This window comes from Accipiter gentilis, unplaced genomic scaffold, assembly GCF_929443795.1.
Source record: "Accipiter gentilis unplaced genomic scaffold, bAccGen1.1, whole genome shotgun sequence".
In the NCBI taxonomy this organism is placed as follows: Eukaryota; Metazoa; Chordata; class Aves; order Accipitriformes; family Accipitridae; genus Astur; species Astur gentilis.
Genome location: NW_026060952.1, coordinates 962,347 through 983,335, shown reverse-complemented (window position 1 = coordinate 983,335; position 20,989 = coordinate 962,347). Strand labels below are relative to the sequence as shown.

Here is a 20,989-nt window from a genome sequence, read left to right as displayed (position 1 = left end):
CCAAAAGTTTAAATGAGTTCAGGAGAGAATTAACCGAATACTAAGACATGTGCCAACACAACCGCTATAGAAAGCATCTGCATCATGGTGAAATGCAGACAGCTACTCTGAGAACGACACCTTATTCTTCACTAAATTTGCCTTTTACCCTGTTGTATAGTTACTAATGTTGAAAAGAGTCACTGCTGTGCAAGAAACTAAAACTTACAGCGCTTTATGCTCGGAGAGAACTGTGGCCCATCAGCTCGTGGCTGTGAAGTCTTACAACTTAACACGTTGCAGTTGCACACCAAGTTCTGAGGCGGACTGCCGACTGTATTCAATAGTCACAGCTTATGTAGGAGGATATGATAAACTTGACTTATTTGCCTTTAACCGATGCTCCAAATATTTTAAAGTTGTTCTTAAAGTAGGTTACTGGTTTGATTACCCTTCATACAAAATCCTCCTTCAAATGCAGGTTTCTCTTCTCTTCTTTTCAGATTTAAGGCATGAACAGAAACCACACCTGCGTCATCACTGAAATCAGTGCCTATTTTTCAATAAACTTTAGCAGCAGCATCAGAATTCGTCCTCAAGTACCGTTCATAAAGCAAATGCTTCATTCTTCAAAACTTTTTTAAGCAAATGTTAGTAATGCTGTACCACAGACTCCCACGCCCAGTCACACATGTTCTTCCCGAGACTGTTACGCAGCTTAGTATTTTAAAAATCACCATCCTAACTGCGTACCTGATACTATTGGTTCTCCCCATTTTAAAGTCTGATGTTAAGGAAAAGCTGCAAGTCCTACAAAACCAGGCAGACTTGCTTGTTCTTGCCAAAGAGAAAAAGGTTAAGCATTAATAAAAAATAAGACTATTGCCTACCTTTAAGTATCCATAAAGCTATTAACATGAACTGTATGGTGGCTTGTTAGCATCGCTATTTCAACACGGGCATGCAAAATGTCCTTCAGTTAAATTCCAAACTCTATGAAGTAATTGGTGGGCAATTCCCCAAGGATAAAACGTCTATCAAAAGCCAACAGTAAGCCAGAAATCTCTTTCCGTTTCATAGGGTAAAAAAAAAAATACAGTGAATCCTGAAAAAAGAAATAGATATTAGACAGGGAACGCCTATATAGTTATAGGGCAAGTAATAAAACATTTAGTGTTTTGATTTTTTTCTTTTTATTTATGTCATCACAATAGTTAGACAAACATGGAAACATTTGCAACAGCAATACTTGGGTCACTTTAAAATCTTGGTAACACTGAAATACAGGTCAGCAAAAGCTAATGATGTGGGGAGGGGACTTTAGGTCTTATTATTTTCATACACATTCACACGCGCACTCCACAACTCCAAAGAGCTATCTTAACTATGTCTGCCAGTAAACGGAAATAGTAGGCAGAAAGGAACCATATCTATACTAAGACAGTTAGCTGTGCCGTAAAACTGAAGATCACTGCAACCAGTGCCATCTTAAAGAAGAAAAAACAACCAACAACAACAACAACCAAAAAACCTGAAAGGAACCATCACTGTGCATGTCATAAGCATGAAGTTATTTTAACCTGATGACTACTCTGCTCTATACTTTAAGCATCATGAAGTTTTTATGTATTTTTAAAGTCTAAGGTTACTATTTTAAATGGCCTACTTGTAGTGGCAGCCCAAGTAGCATTCTGGAGAACACCACAGTGCCCACAACTTCTACAGGTCAGTGCAGTCTGATCAAGCACTACATTTCTAGGGGAGGAAAACAAAAAACCACTACCGCTCATTTATTCAATTGAAAAGCTTATTACCTGCACCTTCCAAAGCAACAGGCTACAGGAACACTGAATGCAAAGTAAACCAGACCCATCTGGAATACTCTGACTCAGTCTCAGCTCCAAGTTACACATCTTTCATTTCGTATTTTAAGGGATTAACAGCATTTGGATGCACAGAAACTGTCTTTACAGTGAAGTCTGCAGACCTCCGAGTCAAAAGTTAAAATGTCTTCCTAAATTATAACAGTATTAGCACTTCCTCTGAAAGGAGTGAAAAAAACACAACCAGGGAAGGAGGAAAGTGACACAACACCAAGGGTTTTTTTCCCAGAGATTACAAAATCCTGAGAGAACAAGATGCTTGTGCTATCAGAATAAAAATCCCCAAAGAAACAAAAGAGTTTACCTTTCCCTTGGAAAAGTTACTTTTGAGTCAAGATCTGCCCTTTTTCTCTCCCAAGCATGAAATCTCTCTTCAGCTTAAGACTCTCTTCTACTGCAGTAGAAATTTAGTGCACATGCTGGAACCTGGACAGAATCTTATTTAAAAAAACAAACAATACAATAGTACTACAGTGGCTAGAAATCTTTTACATATTCTGATGAAAAGACTCAACTTATTTCTAGGAAATAAAGTGTTTGGGGCCAAAGCCAACAGATGATGTTCAGGTGAGGTTAAATTTTTATTAATTTTTTTTTTTTTTTTTAAATTGATATATTGAAAAAAGCTGGTGAATGATATAGAGAATGAACTACTAATTGCTCAATGATTGTCTCTCTATAACTTTACATATGAGACAAAGACTGGTGTTTGTAAGAAGGAACCATGAACAATCACAAAATCTTGTCGAGAAGACACAAGTAGAGGCCTTGCTTGAATAGATAGGGCTAGCAAAGGTACGAACTCCTGCCTTTGTTCTCATAACCATATGATTCTTGTAACACTGCTTACCAAGGACTGGTGTCTGTCAGGGATTAAGCTTGTCAGGGACCGATACTCGTCAAGGACGGATGCGTCAACCAAGGAAGTGATAATAAGAACTGAAATATAGGTCTAAGATAAGGTGTATGAGAAGCAACCATAAAACTGTTATAATTGCCTAGTAAGAAGAGAGCATGCGTGAATGACTAAAGTTCATCTAAAGGACAGAAGAGGAAGAAGAAGATAGAACCCCTGAAGAAGTAAACGACCACCAGAGACAAATCTGAGCATGCGCAATGATGACATATACATTGTAGAATTGCTGACACACGCCTTTTTAATTACTCCGCCTCACTTATGCATATGTATGTTTTTGTATTGAATAACCTCATGAATATGTATATTTACATTGTATAAATTTCTGGTAAATTGGGCAACGGTGTGCACGATAGGTGGAGCGATCCCCCGTGCAACCAGCGCTGTCAATAAAGAATACCTACTTAATAGTTAATCAAACTATTGAGTTAATTTCTTTGAATCAATCTGGCACCCCAGATGGGACACTCTCTGCTCGGCTGCAGGACCCGCTGAGAACAGGACTCCCTAGGGTACCCCCGGGATTTTCCCGGAGGGACTCCTCGCCTCACTCGGATCACTGCGGGAGCAGACAAGGACACCATCTAAAGGATTAAAGGTATTCTTTATGTCTTTGGGTTTGGGACCGGTCATTTGGAAAAGCTATCCATAAGTCATAAGATTAACTTATGCAGGATGGCGTATGCCAGGTAGCTGATGCACTTGGTATACATTTGGTTTTGGTTTGATACGTGTCTGGACACTTTTGTTTCAGTATACTCTGTATGCTGTTGTGCACCTTGTGTGCTTTTGGTTTGGTGCCCATACATGTACTTTGGTTTTTTTGATTTGAATTTGTTTCGGACCTTTTGGCTAACTGAATGTGGTAAACGACCATTGGAATCGGATTACGGAGACCGCTGTGAGTTCTGAGTTAAAACTGTGTCGAAACGGTGAATTGAATGAATGAGTGAGTGAGAAGCAGCTGCAGAGTGTGTGTGTGAGATTCCAATCCGCAGTTTCACTCCGTAGGAGGTAGGGCCGGAGACCAATGAGGTGTGACTGACTCTGTGATGATTTGGGAGACGAACTTGTATATTATTATAGTTATAAGTTTGAGCTCGATTATTTTGATTATCTTGTTTATGTGGTGTTGTTGTTGTAAGAAATTCCCTGTTTGGTGTATTATATAAATGTGGGTATACGAATGGTGTCTTCTGCATCCGGAAAACGAGTGTAAACCTATATATATCCTAGAGTGTGTGTGGTGTAAACAAAGGTTGCAAATAGATTGTGGAAAGGATATTGAATGCTCTGAGTGTCGGGTTTGGACTCCCTGGGACAAGAGAGAGCGGGCTACCTATATAGTTGAGATTGTTTGTGGTTGTAAAGGTGAGCATATAAACGAGTAATATGGGAGGTAAACAAAGTGGTGGAATATTGAAAAAGAGCCCCTTAGGCTGTATCTTGAATCACTGGAAGAAGATAGGGGGACCGTCAGGTGGAGGCGTGGATAAGAAAACTTTAATAAAATATTGCAATCAGTGGTGGCCTTTATATAAATTAGACGATGATGAAAAATGGCCCTTTAATGGGACATTGAATTATAACACTTTGTTACAATTGATGTTGTTTCTGAGACGAGAAGGAAAATGGGATGAGGTGATGTATGCAGATATGTTTTTCACTTTAAGAAATCATTCAGAGTGGCAGAAAGAATGTGGCATTAATTTGGCCCCACAAGACCCTCTTGTGTTGGCAATGGAGAAGGAGCAGAAAAGGAGTACAGGGAAGATGAAGAGATGTTGTTCGGCATGTAGTATAGGACAAAGATGTATAAAATTAAAGGAAACTGAGGAAAGAATGGAAGATTTTATTTTTTTCACCACACTTGTTACCCCCAACACCCCTAGAAGGTAATTCCACTGATGATACGGGTACGAAAGAACCTGATGAAGGTACGAGCACGAAAGATTTAGGATTTACTCCTATTACAGCTCGCACCCGGAGTAAGATTGGTCCAATAATCCAGGCTCCCTTAAGACAGGCAGTAGGAGCTACTGGTCCTACAAAAATTAAAGTGCCATTTACGATGAATGATTTAGATTCATGGAGAGAAATAGTAAAAGAATATCGGGATGATCCTGAAGGAGTTGCTAAAAGATTTGAGTTCATTGTTAAAAATCAAGATCCAGATTGGAAGGACATCGATTTGATGTTAGATGCCTTAACTGAAACTGAAAAGCAATTAATAATAAGGAATGCACGGACTCAGGTCCAAATTCAAATAACTGCTGGGGTTTTACCCGGTGTGGTAGATAATCACGTACCGAGAACAGACCCCAATTGGGACCCTAATGATGACCATGATTACCGATTGTTGAAAAAATATCAAGAATGGATAAAAATTGGTATTGAAAATGCAGTACCGAAAGCAGTTAACTGGTCAAGTCTGTATGCAGTAAAACAAGGTCAGACTGAAACTCCCACAGAGTTTCTTGACCGGTTAAGAGTAGCTATGCGGAAATTTACTACCTTAGATCCCTTATCTGAAGTGGGAAAACAACAGTTGGTCTCTTTGTTTTTAGGACAATCTTCAGAAGACATAAGGCGAAAGCTTCAGAAATTGAAAGAGCCTGAGATAAGGGACTTAGAAAAATTGATAGAGGAAGCTTGGAGAACGTATCGGAACAGAGAAGGGGAGGAGAGACGAAAAATGGGAAAAGCTATTGCTGTAGCTACTATAGCCGCGCTGGGAAAACAGGACAACTCCCTTCGTGGGAGGGGTCGGGGAACTGGAAGGAGGGGAGGCTCACGCCAGCCCCTGAGATCAGACCAATGTGCTTATTGTAAAGAAATAGGCCACTGGAAAGGACAATGTCCTAAGCTGAGTGGAGCGCAAGCTGTTGTAGCCAATGTTACCTCTGGTCAATGAGGGGGACCGGGGGAATCCACCCTAGCGGATCCACTGGTTAAAATTAAGCTAGGGAAAATAGAACAAGAGGTGGATTTTCTTGTAGATACGGGAGCGTCCCATTCAGTGCTAAATCAAAGGCTGATACCAGAGGATGAAGAGTTTGTGACTGTAGTGGGAGCTACTGGCCAGCAGAAAAAGGCTTATTTCCTAAAACCACTTAAATATAAATTGGGTAAACAAATAGGAATACATAAATTTCTGTATTTGCCCGGATCTCCAAAATCCTTGTTAGGCCGTGACTTGCTAGAACAATTGGAAGCAGAAATTGTTTTTGAAAAAGGAAAAATGGAATTAAAAATCAAGGAAGACCAGCTAATTAACGTTTTAAGCTTGGCATTAATACAAGCTGAACTAAAATTTGAAGTACCTCCAGAAATTGTTGATCAAGTATATCCTGGAGTCTGGGCCTCTGACGTTCCAGGAAAAGCTAAAAATGCAGCCCCTATAGTAATTAAGCTGAGACCAGGAGAAGAACCTGTCAAAGTTAAGCAATATCCCCTGAAATTAGATGATAGGAAGGGGATCAAGGAAATAATTGACAGGTTTCTACTATACGGAATATTGATTGAATGTGAATCAGAATATAATACACCTATATTACCAATTAAAAAGGCAGATGGGAAAAGCTACAGGTTAGTCCAAGATCTGAGAGCCATAAATAAGATTACTGAGGATATACATCCAGTAGTCGCAAATCCATATACTTTGCTAACAAAACTAAAAGATAGCCAAGTTTGGTTTACCGTACTGGATTTGAAGGATGCCTTCTTCTGCCTGACCTTAGCCACAGAAAGTCAGAATTTGTTTGCTTTTGAATGGGAAAATCCTGAATCCGGGAGAAGAACTCAGTTAACATGGACAGTACTACCGCAAGGCTTTAAGAATAGCCCCACCATCTTTGGAAACCAACTGGCAAAAGAGCTTGAAACTTGGGTACCTCCAGACAATGAAGGAATCTTGTTACAATATGTGGATGATCTCTTAGTAGCTACTGAAACCAGGGAAAGCTGTATTCGATGGACTGTAAATCTTCTTAATTTTTTGGGTTTAAATGGATATCGAGTCTCTCAACAGAAGGCCCAGCTGGTTTGACAGCGTGTGACCTACCTGGGACTTGAAATCTCGGGAGGACAACGGGAACTCGGGACTGAGCGAAAAGAAGCCATTTGCCGAACCCCGGAGCCCCAAACGGTAAAAGAGCTGCGGACCTTTTTGGGAATGACAGGTTGGTGTCGCCTTTGGATACATAATTATGGATTATTGGTAAAGCCATTATATGATCTGATAAAGAGAGACCAGTCAAAAGTAATTTGGACTGGAGAAACACGAAATGCATTTAAGCAGCTCAAACGAGAACTAATGAGAGCTCCTGCTCTGGGGCTGCCGGATGTTTCCAAACCCTTTTGGCTGTTTTCGCATGAGAGACAAGGAATAGCTTTGGGAGTACTAGCACAAAGACTTGGTCCCTATAAACGGGCAGTAGCTTATTTCTCCAAACAACTGGACGAGGTGAGCAAAGGATGGCCTGGTTGCCTTCGAGCTGTGGCAGCAGTTGTTATCAATATTCAAGAGGCCCGGAAGTTTACCATGGGACAGAAGATAACAGTGCTGGTCTCTCATACAGTTTCAGCGGTTTTGGAACAAAAAGGAAGCCATTGGCTCTCGCCCCAGAGATTCTTAAAGTACCAAGCAGTGTTAATAGAACAAGATGATGTAGAAATTGTAGTTACTAACATTGTCAATCCAGCCTCTTTTCTTAGTGGAACTCTGAATGAACCAGTGACACATGACTGTATAGAAACAGTAGAAGCTATATATTCCAGTCGACCAGACCTCAAAGAAGAACCTCTGGAGGATGCTGAAAACTCCTGGTATACCGACGGGAGTAGTTTTATAAAACAGGGACAACGTAAAGCAGGATACGCAATCACAACCACCCAACAGGTAATCGAATCTAAGTCTTTGCCTTCTGGGACTTCAGCCCAAAAGGCGGAGATAATTGCCCTTACCCGAGCACTGGAATTGGCAAAAGGGAAAAAGATAAACATTTGGACAGATTCTAAATATGCATTTGGAGTAGTTCATGCTCACGGTGCAATTTGGAAAGAACGAGGATTGCTAACTGCTCAAGGGAAGCAAATAAAACATGCAGAAGAAATCTTAAAGCTATTAGAAGCTGTAAAGCAACCAGAAAAGGTAGCTATCATGCATTGTCGAGGACACCAAAAAGGAAACACAGATCCAGAAATTGGAAATCGACTAGCAGATTATGAGGCTAGGCGGGTGGCAGAAGAAGTGGGAGCAGAAACATTATCCTTAATACCAGACAGTAAAATCCAAACTGTAAGTACAAATCAAAAACCAAATTATTCAAAAGAAGACTTAAAATTAATTGAAGATCTGGATGGTAAAGTAGAGTCAGATGGATGGGTTCGTTTAGCAGATAATCGTATAGTAATACCATCCAATTTAATATGGACAACAGTTTTAACTGAACATAATAAGACGCATTGGGGAGCAGATGCCCTGTACAAAAACTTAAATCAGAAATTAATAGGACGCAATCTGTATACAATGGTGAAACAAATATCTCAACAATGTGAAATTTGTTTACGTAATAACCCTAATGTGGCAAATAAAGTGAGGTTAGGGATAATTGGCAAAGGAAATTATCCAGGACAACAGTGGCAAATTGATTTTTCGGAGCTCCCAAGAAAAGGGGGGTACCGATACTTGTTAGTCATGACTGACACATTTTCAGGCTGGCCAGAGGCTTACCCCTGCCGAACAAAGAAAGCTAGAGAAGTAACTAAGATATTGTTGAATGAAATCATTCCTCGTTTTGGAATTCCAGCAACAATATCTTCCGATCGAGGTTCACATTTTTGTGCCAAAGTAGTACAGCAGGTGAGCAAAACTCTGAAGATAGACTGGCAGTTACATACCCCATATAGACCTCAAGCAAGCGGGCAAGTTGAAAAGATGAATCACTTAATTAAACAACAAATAGCAAAAATTGGTCAAGAGACTAATCTAACTTGGCCCCAGTCTCTTCCCCTGGCATTGCTTAGAATGAGAGTGAAACCAAAAACAAAGGAAAATTTAAGCCCCTTTGAAATACTGTATGGGAGACCATATCAATTTCAATTTACAGGAGAAGATTTAACCCAACTGGGTGCGGGGTATTTGTGTGACTACATGGTATCCCTCCAGAAGCAGTTAGAGAATATAAATAAACAAGTTTTAGGAACCAGGGCTAGAGGGTTAGATCAACCAATCCATCCCTTTAAACCGGGTGATTATGTATATGTAAAGATCTTTTCAGGACAACCCCTGGAGGAGAAATGGGACGGACCCTATCAAGTGTTGCTGACGACCTTCACTGCCATTAAGATCAAGGAACAGCCTGCCTGGATCCACTATTCGAGAGTAAAGAGAGCACCTGAGAGGCCATGGACAGTCATCCCTACAGGACCCACAGGTCTGCGATTCTCCAGATCATGATGGTAACAGAGTTATTACTCGGTTCAAATGAAGCTCGATGGAACTTGAACTCACATTTTTCCTTGACACAAAATGTTTCCCAAATCCTGAACAGAACTGACTGTTGGATATGTACTCACATGCCAGAACACGGTGGAAAAGCAATCTCGCTAATTGGTATTCCGATACCAAGTAATTACTCCTGGACCACTCTTTGGGAAAGTACCACATGGTATACTGACAATGACGGAGTCCAGAAGTTAGAAATAACTAGTCCTAAGGCCCAGGAGCCTTATTGTACATGTGTACAGAGATGTAATCCACCTAAAGGACTGGGAAAAAGTGACTGTGTTAATGGGACGTATGTAGGGAATCATACAGTTTGTAACAAAACTACAGATATTGGAACTTCAACTTCTGTTAATACTACAGCATGGCCAGTGCCAGAAGGAAAGGGATGGTACTGGCTATGCAATGACACTGCCTGGAAAGTTTTACCAAAGAATTGGATGGGAACATGTACTTTGGGAGCAGTGGTTCCAAATATGACTATACACAATACTCCACCAAAAGGATGGGTGCGAACACATTTTCGAAAGATTAGACGAGATGTTGAGAATCCTCTAGTAAGGAGGCCTACTGCCTTTCATACTTTTGTCCGATGGTTTCTTCCATGGTTGGGAGTGAGTGAGTTAGAAAAAGCCATAGTTAACATTTCGGCAGTAATAGAAAACCTTGAGAATAGAACAATTGACGCAATAAGAGCCCAACAATTAGAAATATCCAGTTTATCTCAAATTGTACAACAAAATAGAATGGCATTAGATCTATTATTGACATCTCAGGGTGGAGTATGCACAGTTATAAATACGAGTTGTTGCATGTATGTAGATCAAAGTGGAAGAATCTCCACCGACTTAGAAGAAATTTGGAAACAAACCAAAATACTACATGAAATAACAAATGATGACCTCTCATGGGGATTTCAAGAATTGTGGGACAAACTAACATCCTGGCTGCCAAATTTTGGGTGGCTAAAGCAAATTTTTATTCTGGTTATAATTTTAGTGACTTTGGGAATGATGGTCTGCATTATGCTTAAGTGTTTTGTGTGGTATTGTCAGGGCACGGTAGAAAATTACGAGAATTGGAAACGAAACAAAATTAGACATCAAGTAGAAACCGGGAAATACTTTACACGATCTCTTGGACGTAATGGAACCTTATAGTTGCAAAAGAATTTGCAAGGGTTTAAAGAAAAAGGGGGGATTGATATAGAGAATGAACTACTAATTGCTCAATGATTGTCTCTCTATAACTTTACATATGAGACAAAGACTGGTGTTTGTAAGAAGGAACCATGAACAATCACAAAATCTTGTCGAGAAGACACAAGTAGAGGCCTTGCTTGAATAGATAGGGCTAGCAAAGGTACGAACTCCTGCCTTTGTTCTCATAACCATATGATTCTTGTAACACTGCTTACCAAGGACTGGTGTCTGTCAGGGATTAAGCTTGTCAGGGACCGATACTCGTCAAGGACGGATGCGTCAACCAAGGAAGTGATAATAAGAACTGAAATATAGGTCTAAGATAAGGTGTATGAGAAGCAACCATAAAACTGTTATAATTGCCTAGTAAGAAGAGAGCATGCGTGAATGACTAAAGTTCATCTAAAGGACAGAAGAGGAAGAAGAAGATAGAACCCCTGAAGAAGTAAACGACCACCAGAGACAAATCTGAGCATGCGCAATGATGACATATACATTGTAGAATTGCTGACACACGCCTTTTTAATTACTCCGCCTCACTTATGCATATGTATGTTTTTGTATTGAATAACCTCATGAATATGTATATTTACATTGTATAAATTTCTGGTAAATTGGGCAACGGTGTGCACGATAGGTGGAGCGATCCCCCGTGCAACCAGCGCTGTCAATAAAGAATACCTACTTAATAGTTAATCAAACTATTGAGTTAATTTCTTTGAATCAAGAAGGAAGCGGGGACAGAAATGAAAAACCACTCAGGGAGTCAGTGGTATAGACTGTCACCATGCAATCTCAATATTGTAATTGCAGATCACATAGTCAGAACAAGCCAGTCAAAAGTAGCACACTCCCTGGGAGAGGGGCGGGAGTCTCTCTCCCCTTGTCTTTCAAGCCAAGACCCAACTAGCAGAAGGCAGCTTTTCTGTCAGATAAAGCAAGGCAAAAGGATCACGTACAGCAACTTCCTTGCAGCCTCTTGCTCCTGAGCACCCTTCTTCACCTCTTTCTTTCTTTCTCTCTTTCTTCTGGTGATGGGAAGGCAAAGCATGTTCTGTTCCTGTGAGCCCATACTGCTTGTCCCTATAGTCACAGCAGGCACCTGTGATTCCTCTCCGAAGACATTTACGCATAGAAATCAGTTGAGTGGTGTGTTACGGAAGCATAAGCTGCAGTGGACGTGATTTTGAATCAGTTAATTTTGTGCCCACCATGACAAAATAAAACCAGCAATTTCTTACTTTATAGAAATTCTCCTAAAGTAGTAGTTGCCCCCAACAGCTGTCAAGTTTTTGTATCACAGGAGAACAAATGCAGCCAAGAGAACATTTTCTCTAAAAGGACCGCTCCGAACTACACAAGCAGGCAGGCACAGGCAGCTCCCGATTTAATAAAGCGTATGTACACAGCACCACTTAGTGGTGCAAGCGGAGTCACCGCTGGCAGGAATGAGAAGCTTGAACACCAACCTTCCCGCCCCGGCCCCCTGGACACTGCAGCCTGATCTTGACAAATTGACCGCCTGGATAAAGAAAGCTATCTGGCAACTAAAAAGATCCATTGTACTTTTCTGCTCAGTACACCTAAAGATACAGATTCACCCTCGAAATCTCGGCAATTTCTTCAATACCACCAACACTCAGAACAGGTTTCAAATGGCAACGTGGCAGGACAAAGTAATAAATGCTTATCCTTAAGTCTGCTAACTTTCTAAACCTTTGCCTAGACCTTAAGGAAATGTAAAAACAAACAAACTACTGCAAAGTTCAATACGCAAGCCACGCAAAGTTAAGGCTATCAAGTAGGAACCTGATTACAAGTATAAATCATGCAACAGCTACTCTATGACATGGATGTCCTGAACAGATCATCCTCTACAGTGTAAGTCCAAGGTACAAACCCATCAGCACCTTCTTCCCTCTCTGTATCGCTGTGGTTACCTGCTCTGTGCCCAGAGCCAAAAAGAATCCCAACGTTGGAGTTACTGTTCCTTTTATGCCCACCCCCATACTTCTTTCCCGACGGAGAGGTGACGCACCTGATTTGAGGTGGAGTGCAGACAACCTTCTCATCTAGTGCTGGGCAGTTTATTTGTCCCATAAACAAACCCCAGGAAAGAGAATGCACGGTTGGACGGGTGCACTTGAGGTTTTGAACACGCGGTAGCACCGTTAACTGCTGAAAGAGCAGGACTCTCTGCCGCTCCGTGTCCATGTCACGACTGCCCTCACGTCCCCAGTCTGCACCCAGCTCCTCCAGGGTGTGCAGAGGGGCTTCCAGCCCTGGCTCAGCAGGCATCCACATAAGATCCCCCAGCCAAGAGGGGGGTGTATGCTCACCTGCCACATCGATACCGTGGGTACATTAAAAGCCACCCCCCAACTCTTTCCCCAGAAGTGACTGGGGGAGGCTTTTCAGTCATCTGGCTGTAAACCCCCTCCCCCTCAGGGAGACCAACATCCAGGCATGCCTTGCTCTAACTCCCCAAATCCACTGCCCTCTGAGGAATAAAAGGCGTCTGGGCCACTCCCCCAGCTCTAATCTGCAGATATGCCTGGCTTCCCAGAAGTAGGCTGAGAAAGCCAGCATTAAGGCACTCCTTCCCACGCCCAGATCCACAAAATCCTCAGAGAAAAGAAGAAAAATAGCCACTTCACTGCAGCATGAAGTAAATAAACTTGGGGGACACAGGAGGCCAGTTCTCCCGGGGTCAATGGAAAGGAGGGCTAAATGCAACGTATCTGAGGATTTTCCATGTGCACAGCTGAAACAGCCATGCCTCAAGCAGGGATGCGTCCCATTTATGGCAGTTCCTCGCCACTTCTCATCCCCAAAAGACAAACTCGGGCCTCTGCCTTCTCCGTGTGTAGCTCCCCACTCCCTTCAGCATGGAGCTGCGAGGCTCTGGGTTTGTGGAGAAGCACAGGTGGGAAACCGAGGCTACTAATGGTGACCACAGAGAACAGACCAGCTCGGAGGGGGCGAGGAGGGTCGATGCACAATTTCTACGTTTGAATTTGTTGGGAACTTGGTGGGAGTCACAAGCTTGCAAGCCACAACCCACAAGCTTGCAAGGCACAACCCCAGCTATCCAAGACATGGGCTTCCCAAGATCACAAACCTCCGGGGACGGGGACGGCGCCTGCGCCGGCGAGCGAACGCCGGGCTGCCCCAACGCGAAGCACGGCGCATGCGCCCGGGAGGCGCGTCCGCACGGCTGGTCGGGGAGCGGGCGCAGCGGGAAGCCCGCGGAAAACCACGCGAAACCGGCAACGCTCCCGAGTCTGACCTGGTCGGACTCCGGGGGCCGCGAGGACTACGCCGCGCCCGAGAGCCACGCTGCTGCCCGGCCGCCGAGTCCGCGAAAAACTACAGCTCCCGGCATGCCCCGGGAGGCAGCCTGCCCTGCTGCCTGACCCCGAGGGGACGCCGCTTCCGTTCCCCCCCACTTCCCCACGCCGGCGCAGCGGCAGTTCCCGCCGAGCCCCCAGCGCCGCTCCGGGTAGCTCCGGCACGGCGCGGCCCCGCTGCCGCTCCGTGCGTGCAACATGGACCCCGCCGTCCTCCTCGGGGCTTTCCCCGGGACCCGCCGGCCGACTGCGCAGCCCCGCCACGGGGCCCGGTGAGCCCCCACCCCCGCGCGCCCGTTCTCTCAGCCGCCCTGTCAGCGCCCCACCCCCCACCCCCACGCGCCCGTTCTCTCAGCCGCCCTGTCAGCGCCCCACCCCCCACCCCCGCGCGCCCGTTCTCTCAGCCGCCCTGTCAGCGCCCCACCCCCCACCCCCGCGCGCACGTTCTCTCAGCCGCCCTGTGAGCCCCCAGGGCTCCCCCTCGGCCTCGGCACCCCCACCGCCCCCGGGCCACCCCCGCCTCCGACGTTCGTGCTCCGAGGGGCGCCCGGCCCCGCTCACCTTCTCCCTCGGGCCAGCCGCAGCCCGGTCACCGCTCAGCTCCGCTCTGCTCCGCTCCTGCCTGGGCTCCCGGCGGCCCCTCCCCCGGCAGCCCCTCCTCCCCCGGCGGCCCCCCCCTTGCCAGGGAGGGGGCGTCGCCATCAGCCTCTCACTGCCCGCACCTGCGGCTCCTCCGGCCCCGGCCCGCAGCTGTGGTACCGAAACCCGGAACCAAACCCCTCACCACCAAGGTGAAGTGAAGCAGCAGGCACTGCCTTGACTGAGTGACAGATGTCAAGAGTCATCTGATGTGGAAGAGGTGTTAACTGGGGTCAAAATACAGATTTTAATACCCATCTTATTTTAGTTCTAAGACTTGGCGATTGCCAGGTATCATCTTTTCCATTTCCCCAGGTCCACCCGCGAGCGAGGCCACAAGGGAGATTTCTTCCAGAGAGAGGATAGAGTTATTAAGTCTCAAGACCACGATTTGCTTTTCTCCTTCATGAAGAGGTGAGTGGGTCATATAGCATCACTAGTCACCCAAGCAGTTAAGCCTGAACTTTTCACCTGTCCTTTAATGCCGTCAACTCCAAGCTAAATTTTTCCCGTTATTAAGAGGGGACCAAAGATCATGTGAAGTATTATTATCCTTTCTACAACTACACCCCCATCTTGGAGCTTTAGCTACTAGAGAAGGTCTTGGGAGTTGGGGGTCAGAGGAGCTAGCTGCAAGTACAAACTTTCATACAGCTCTGTTTAGGATGTGTGATGTTTCTCTGGTTGTCTAAACCGGTCTAAATTTCCACAGATGGTCCCGACTCTGGGTGGCTCTAACAAGGATCCTGGAACTCCAGTAAGTTCTAAACATCGTTTTATATTTTAAACATGATCCCAAGTTCCTTTTTGCACTTGTCTCTACGGTTTTGGCAGCTGACAGCCCCGAGGGGTGCTTGTACAAGTTTCTCCCGAAGGGCGAGTAAATTAATTCTTTTGTCCGTGAGGTGGATGGTTTGGTAACGTTATAATTCACAACGCTATAATTCCTTCTTTCAAATTTAAAAAAAATAATTGCCTTTTAAATCCATCCAATTTAATCTGCTAAAATGATTCTCGTTGTTCTACCTCTTTTCTCAAGTTTTGGTTAAATTCAATGTCAGTATTCTCCACGGAACTAGATTTTCATCTGACTTTGGAATCGGAAAGGCAGGCTGTTACCGAGGTTAAATTCTGTGTCTTTACAAAACTTTGAATCAGTTACAAAACTAGATTTTTTTTTTAATTCAAATTACAAAACCGGTTAATATCAAGATGAACAGTTCAAACAATAATTGTTTCATTTTGTTTATCTCATGTTTAGAACCCCTCAAAAAAAACACATACACCCTCTAAACACACAAAAAGATTATTGCCCTCGACAATATTCCTAATAGCAACCCCAACATTATAAACTTTACACAACTGTTTTCCCAAATAGATAACGTGAAACTTACTTATAGATTTTCCGTTTTAAAGGGACAGTTTCTTTAGACTTCCAGTTTCTTGTTGGGTGCTTTCTTTATTCTCGAATAATGAAGCCAAGGTTCTTCTCCCAGACCTTTACTGCTACAAGTGTTGTTAAAATGACTCGATACGGTCCTTTCCACTTCTCGGTGATTTTATATATATTCAGTCTCCTGGTCGGAAGGGATGCGCTGCTACGTCCAGTTCTAAGGGTCCAGCTGTGGAGACATACTGACAAAGTTCTTGAAAAGAATTGCTTAAAGAAATCATAACACCTTTTAAAAACATATCTCCAAAGGCACTCAAGATACTCAGAACACAGGACTCTTGATATGGTCTTTCATACATTTCCTAAAGACTTGGCTTTTCTTTCTCTTCTGGCTATACTCCGATTCTTAATAGAGCCACGGGTAACGCTTTAACCCATGTGAGGAGGGAGGTTTCCTGACAAATTTTACTCGACTGTTGCTTAAGGATATAGTTCATTCTCTCTCTCTCTCTCTCTCTCCCCCCCACACACACTTGCCTGTGGTCTATGTGGGGTGTGATAGTCTCAATCCATAGATAATACTTGGCTCAACTTGTCTCATAATCTTTGCTATAAAATGAGGGCCATTGTCAGATGACATTCTTACAGGCACCCCATATTTTGGTATTATCTCTTTGAGCAAGACTTTGACTACTTCCCTTGCTTTGTTGGTGCGACAAGGGAAAGCCTTGGGCCACCCAGTAAAGATATCAACTAAAACTAGGACATATCCTTATTTTCAAGGCAATTCTATAAAATCCATTTGCTAATATTCTTCTAAAAAAATTCCTTATTTAATAATCCCAAAGATGATCTTATTACTGGTTTTGGGGATAAATTTACATATACATTTCACGTCCACTTATAATTGTTTAAACAATCTTTGTCATATTTCGCTTTCTGTTTCCCAGTATACTCTGTGATGTTCAATGGGGCATTTTCTCTTATTATTGTGGGTGGGACTATTATTCGACCTGTCGGTGTTACAGCCTATCCTGTTTCATTTTGTTAGCCTGCAATCTAATAATTAATTCTTCATCTTTTTCATTATAATTTGGAGTTTCTTTAGGCAATTTTATACCTTTCTCTGGAACTAGTGCTAGGATGCCTTTTTCTGCAGCCTCTTCAGCAGCTTTATCAGCCAGTCGGTTACCTGCGTTAGGACCGGTCTTACCTAACGGATGTGCTTTACAGTGCATCATCGTGACTGCTGTTGGTTTTTGAATGCTTTCTAACAATTTCAGTATTTGTTCTGCGTGCTGAACGGCGGTTCCTGGTGCAGATAACAGTCCTCTTTCTCCCCGTATCGCTCCATGCGCACGTACCACTCCAAAAGCATACTTTGAGTCTGTCCAAGTGTTGACTCGCTTTCCTTGACTTAGTTCCAGAGCTATCAATTCAGCCTTTTGGGCAGAGATCATCGAAGGCAAAGTTGGCAACGCAAGTACCTCCTCAGTAGTTATTGTCTATCTTGATAAAACGTTTTCCTTCACAGATGGAACCGCTTCCGTCGGCATATAGTTCCCAATCTGTTTCTTCTAGTGGCACATCTCAGAGATCCAGTCAGCTGGAGTAAACTCTTTCGATTGCCTGCAAGCAGTCACGTTCCAGTTCTCCCTTAACTCGGTCAGTTGTTGAAAACGCAACAGGGTTAACGGCGGTAGTAGTTTTTAGGTAAACATCATCTTGTTCCAGCAACAACACCACTTGGTATTTCAGCATTCTGCTAGAGGATAACCAGTGCCCCCCTTTCCGTTTTAGCACAACAGTTATCATGTGGAAAACGTACAGTAATCCTTTCTCCTCAGGCGAACTTACGAGCTTCCTGGATCAGTAGCACAGTTGCACCGTTGACGTTTTTTCTTTTTTAGAGGAACCTCTGTCCTCCGGGATCCCCTGTGATTCCTTCCAGACGTCTCCTAGAGTCTTTAGGCCTTTTCTTATAAGGACCGGAGATCCCAGGTAGCAGCCCCAGACTTGACCAATGAGGCTACCCTAGATGATTCTTCTCATTTGCAGGAAGCTCTCTTCTCCGGGATCGACCCAAGACTCCTCCCAGGCGTCAACCCAGAACGTTTTGACCTCTGCGTTCGGGACCGGAGATCCCAGCTACCTGCCCCAGACTCCTCCAAGTAAGCAGCTCGAGACATTTTTGTTCCCCTGTAGAGAAATCTCTCAACTCCGACAGGCACCTGAGACTCCTCCCAGGCATCTCCCACAGTCTTCTGTCCTCTGCTTTACCTACCTAAGGGGTCAGGGTGAAGCCCCAGACTCCTCCAAGGAAGCTACCGTTGAGGTTTTTTTCTTTTTTTAGAGGAGCCTCTGACCTCCAGGATTCCCTGTGATTCCTTCCAGACGTGTCCTAGCGTCTTTTGGCCTTTTCTTATAAGGACCAGAGATCCCAGGTAGCAGCCCCAGACTTGTCTAATGATGCTACCCAAGATGATTCTTCTCTTTTGCAGGAAGCTCTCTTCTCCGGGATCGACCCAAGACTCCTCCCAGGCGTCATCCCAGAATGTTTTGACCTCTGCGTTCGGGACCGGAGATCCCAGCTACCTGCCCCAGACTCCTGCAAGTAAGTAGCTCGAGACATTTTTGTTCTCCTGTAGAGAAATCTCTCAACTCCGACAGCCACCTGAGACTCCTCCCAGGCATCTCCCACAGTCTTCTGTCCTCTGCTTTACGTACCTAAGGGGTCAGGTAGAAGCTCCAGACTCCTCCAAGGAAGCTACCGTTGAGGTTTTTTTCTTTTTTGGAGGAGCCTGTGCCCTCCGGGATCCCCTGTGATTCCTTCCAGATGTCTCCTAGAGTCTTTTGGCCTTTTCTTATAAGGGCCGGAGATCTCTGGTAGCAGCCCCAGACTTGTCTAATGAGGCTACCCTAGATGATTCTTCTCTTTTGCAGGAAGCTCTCTTCTCCGGGATCGACCCAAGACTCCTCCCAGGCGTCATCCCAGAACGTTTTGACCTCTGCGTTCAGGACCGGAGATCCCATCTACGTGCACCGGACTCCTCCAAGTAAGCAGCTAGAGTCATTTTTCTTCTCCTGTAGAGAAATGTCTCAACTCTGACAGCCACCTGAGACTCCTCCCAGGCATCTCCCAGAGTCTTCTGTCCTCTGCTGTACCTACCTAAGGGGTCAGGGTGAAACCCCAGACTCCTCCTAGGAAGCTACCGTTGAGGTTTTTTTCTTTTTTTGGAGGAACCTCTGTCCTCCGGGATCCCCTGTGATTCCTTCTAGACGTCTCCTAGCGTCTTTTGGCCTTTTCTTATGAGGGCCGGAGATCCCAGGTAGCAGCCCCAGACTTGACTAACGAGGCTACCCAAGATGATTCTTCTCTTTTGCAGGAAGCTCTCTTCTCCGGGATCGACCCAAGACTCCTCCCAGGGGTCATCCCAGAACGTTTTGACCTCTGCGTTCGGGACCGGAGATCCCAGCTACCTGCCCCAGACTCCTCCAAGTAAGTAGCTCGAGACATTTTTGTTCTCCTGTAGAGAAATCTCTCAACTCCGACAGGCACCTGAGACTCCTCCCAGGCATCTCCCACAGTCTTCTGTCCTCTGCTTTACCTACCTAAGGGGTCAGGTAGAAGCCCCAGACTCCTCCAAGGAAGCTACCGTTGAGGTTTTTTTCTTTTTTTGGAGGAGCCTCTGCCCTCCGGGATTCCCTGTGATTCCTTGCAGACGTCTCCTAGCGTCTTTTGGCCTTTTCTTATAAGGACCGGAGATCCCAGGTAGCAGCCCCAGACTTGACTACTGAGGCTACCCTAGATGATTCTTCTCTTTTGCAGGAAGCTCTCTTCTCTGGGATCGACCCAAGACTCCTCCCAGGCATCATCCAAGAACGTCTTGACCTCTGCATTCGGGACCGGAGATCCCATCTACGTGCACCGGACTCCTCCAAGTAAGCAGCTCGAGACATTTTTGTTCCCCTGTAGAGAAATCTCTCAACTCCGACAGGCACCTGAGACTCCTCCCAGGCATCTCCCACAGTCTTCTGTCCTCTGCTTTACCTACCTAAGGGGTCAGGTAGAAGCCCCAGACTCCTCCAAGGAAGCTACCGTTGACGTTTTTTCTTGTTTTCGAGGAGCCTCTGCCCTCTGGGATTCCCTGTGATTCCTTCCAGACGTCTCCTAGCGTCTTTTGGCCTTTTCTTATAAGGACCGGAGATCCCAGGTAGCAGCGCCAGACTTGACTAATGAGGCTACCCTAGATGATTCTTCTCTTTTGCAGGAAGCTCTCTTCTCCGGGATCGACCCAAGACTCCTCCCAGGTGTCATCCCAGAACGTTTTGACATCTGCGTTCGGGACCGGAGATCCTAGCTACCTGCCCCAGACTCCTCCAAGTAAGTAGCTCGAGACATTTTTGTTCTCCTGTAGAGAAATCTCTCAACTCCGACAGGCACCTGAGACTCCTCCCAGGCATCTCCCACAGTCTTCTGTCCTCTGCTTTACCTACTAAGGGGTCAGGAAGAAGCCCCAGACTCCTCCTAGGAAGCTACCGTTGAGGTTTTTTTCTTTTTTGTAGGAAGCTGTGCCCTCCGGGATCCCCTGTGATTCCTTCCAGACGTCTCCTAGCGTCTTTTGGCCTTTTCTTATAAGGACCGGAGATCCCAGGTAGCAGCCCCAGACTTGACCAATGAGGCTACCCTAGATGATTCTTCTCTTTTGCAGGAAGCTCTCTTCTCCGGGATCGACCCAAGACTCCAAGACAAGCAGGTGAAGGAAGCCTTGCTGAAGCTTCAGAGAAGGAAGAGGGTCTTTCATTCCGTCTAGCTGGTGCTCTAGGCTTTCACCTGTCTCCTGTCTTTCTGCTCTTTCTTCTTGAGCTCTTGGGGTATTTGTCACGGAAGGTTAAGTGGTTAAAAGTGTCCTGGTTTCAGCTTGGATAGAGTTAACTGTCTTCCTAGTAGCTGGTACAGTGCTATGTTTTGAGTTCAGTATGCAAAGAACCTTGATAACACTGATGTTTGCAGTTGTTGCCGAGGAGTGTTTAGATAAAGTCAAGGATTTTTCAGCTTCTCATGCCCAGCCAGTGAGAAAGCTGGAGGGGCACAAGAACTTGGCACAGGACACAGCCA

At 44.8% G+C, this 20,989-nt stretch overlaps 1 protein-coding gene and 1 long non-coding RNA gene across 2 annotated transcripts; both read left to right on the top strand.

The window, feature by feature from the left end:
* The first annotated feature begins 7,664 nt into the window (after positions 1 to 7,664).
* LOC126037135 (endogenous retroviral envelope protein HEMO-like) lies at positions 7,665 to 10,446 on the top strand. The gene is made up of 2 exons (XM_049797384.1): positions 7,665 to 7,678; positions 9,060 to 10,446. The coding sequence occupies exon 2, from the start codon at positions 9,187 to 9,189 to the stop codon at positions 10,444 to 10,446; it is 1,260 nt and encodes a 419-aa protein (XP_049653341.1). The 5' UTR covers positions 7,665 to 7,678; positions 9,060 to 9,186.
* Positions 10,447 to 13,948: 3,502 nt separating this feature from the next.
* On the top strand, positions 13,949 to 15,229 carry LOC126037155 (uncharacterized). The gene is made up of 3 exons (XR_007505534.1): positions 13,949 to 14,110; positions 14,793 to 14,891; positions 15,190 to 15,229. It is a non-coding gene; the product is annotated as an uncharacterized LOC126037155 (long non-coding RNA).
* The last annotated feature ends 5,760 nt before the right edge of the window (positions 15,230 to 20,989 follow it).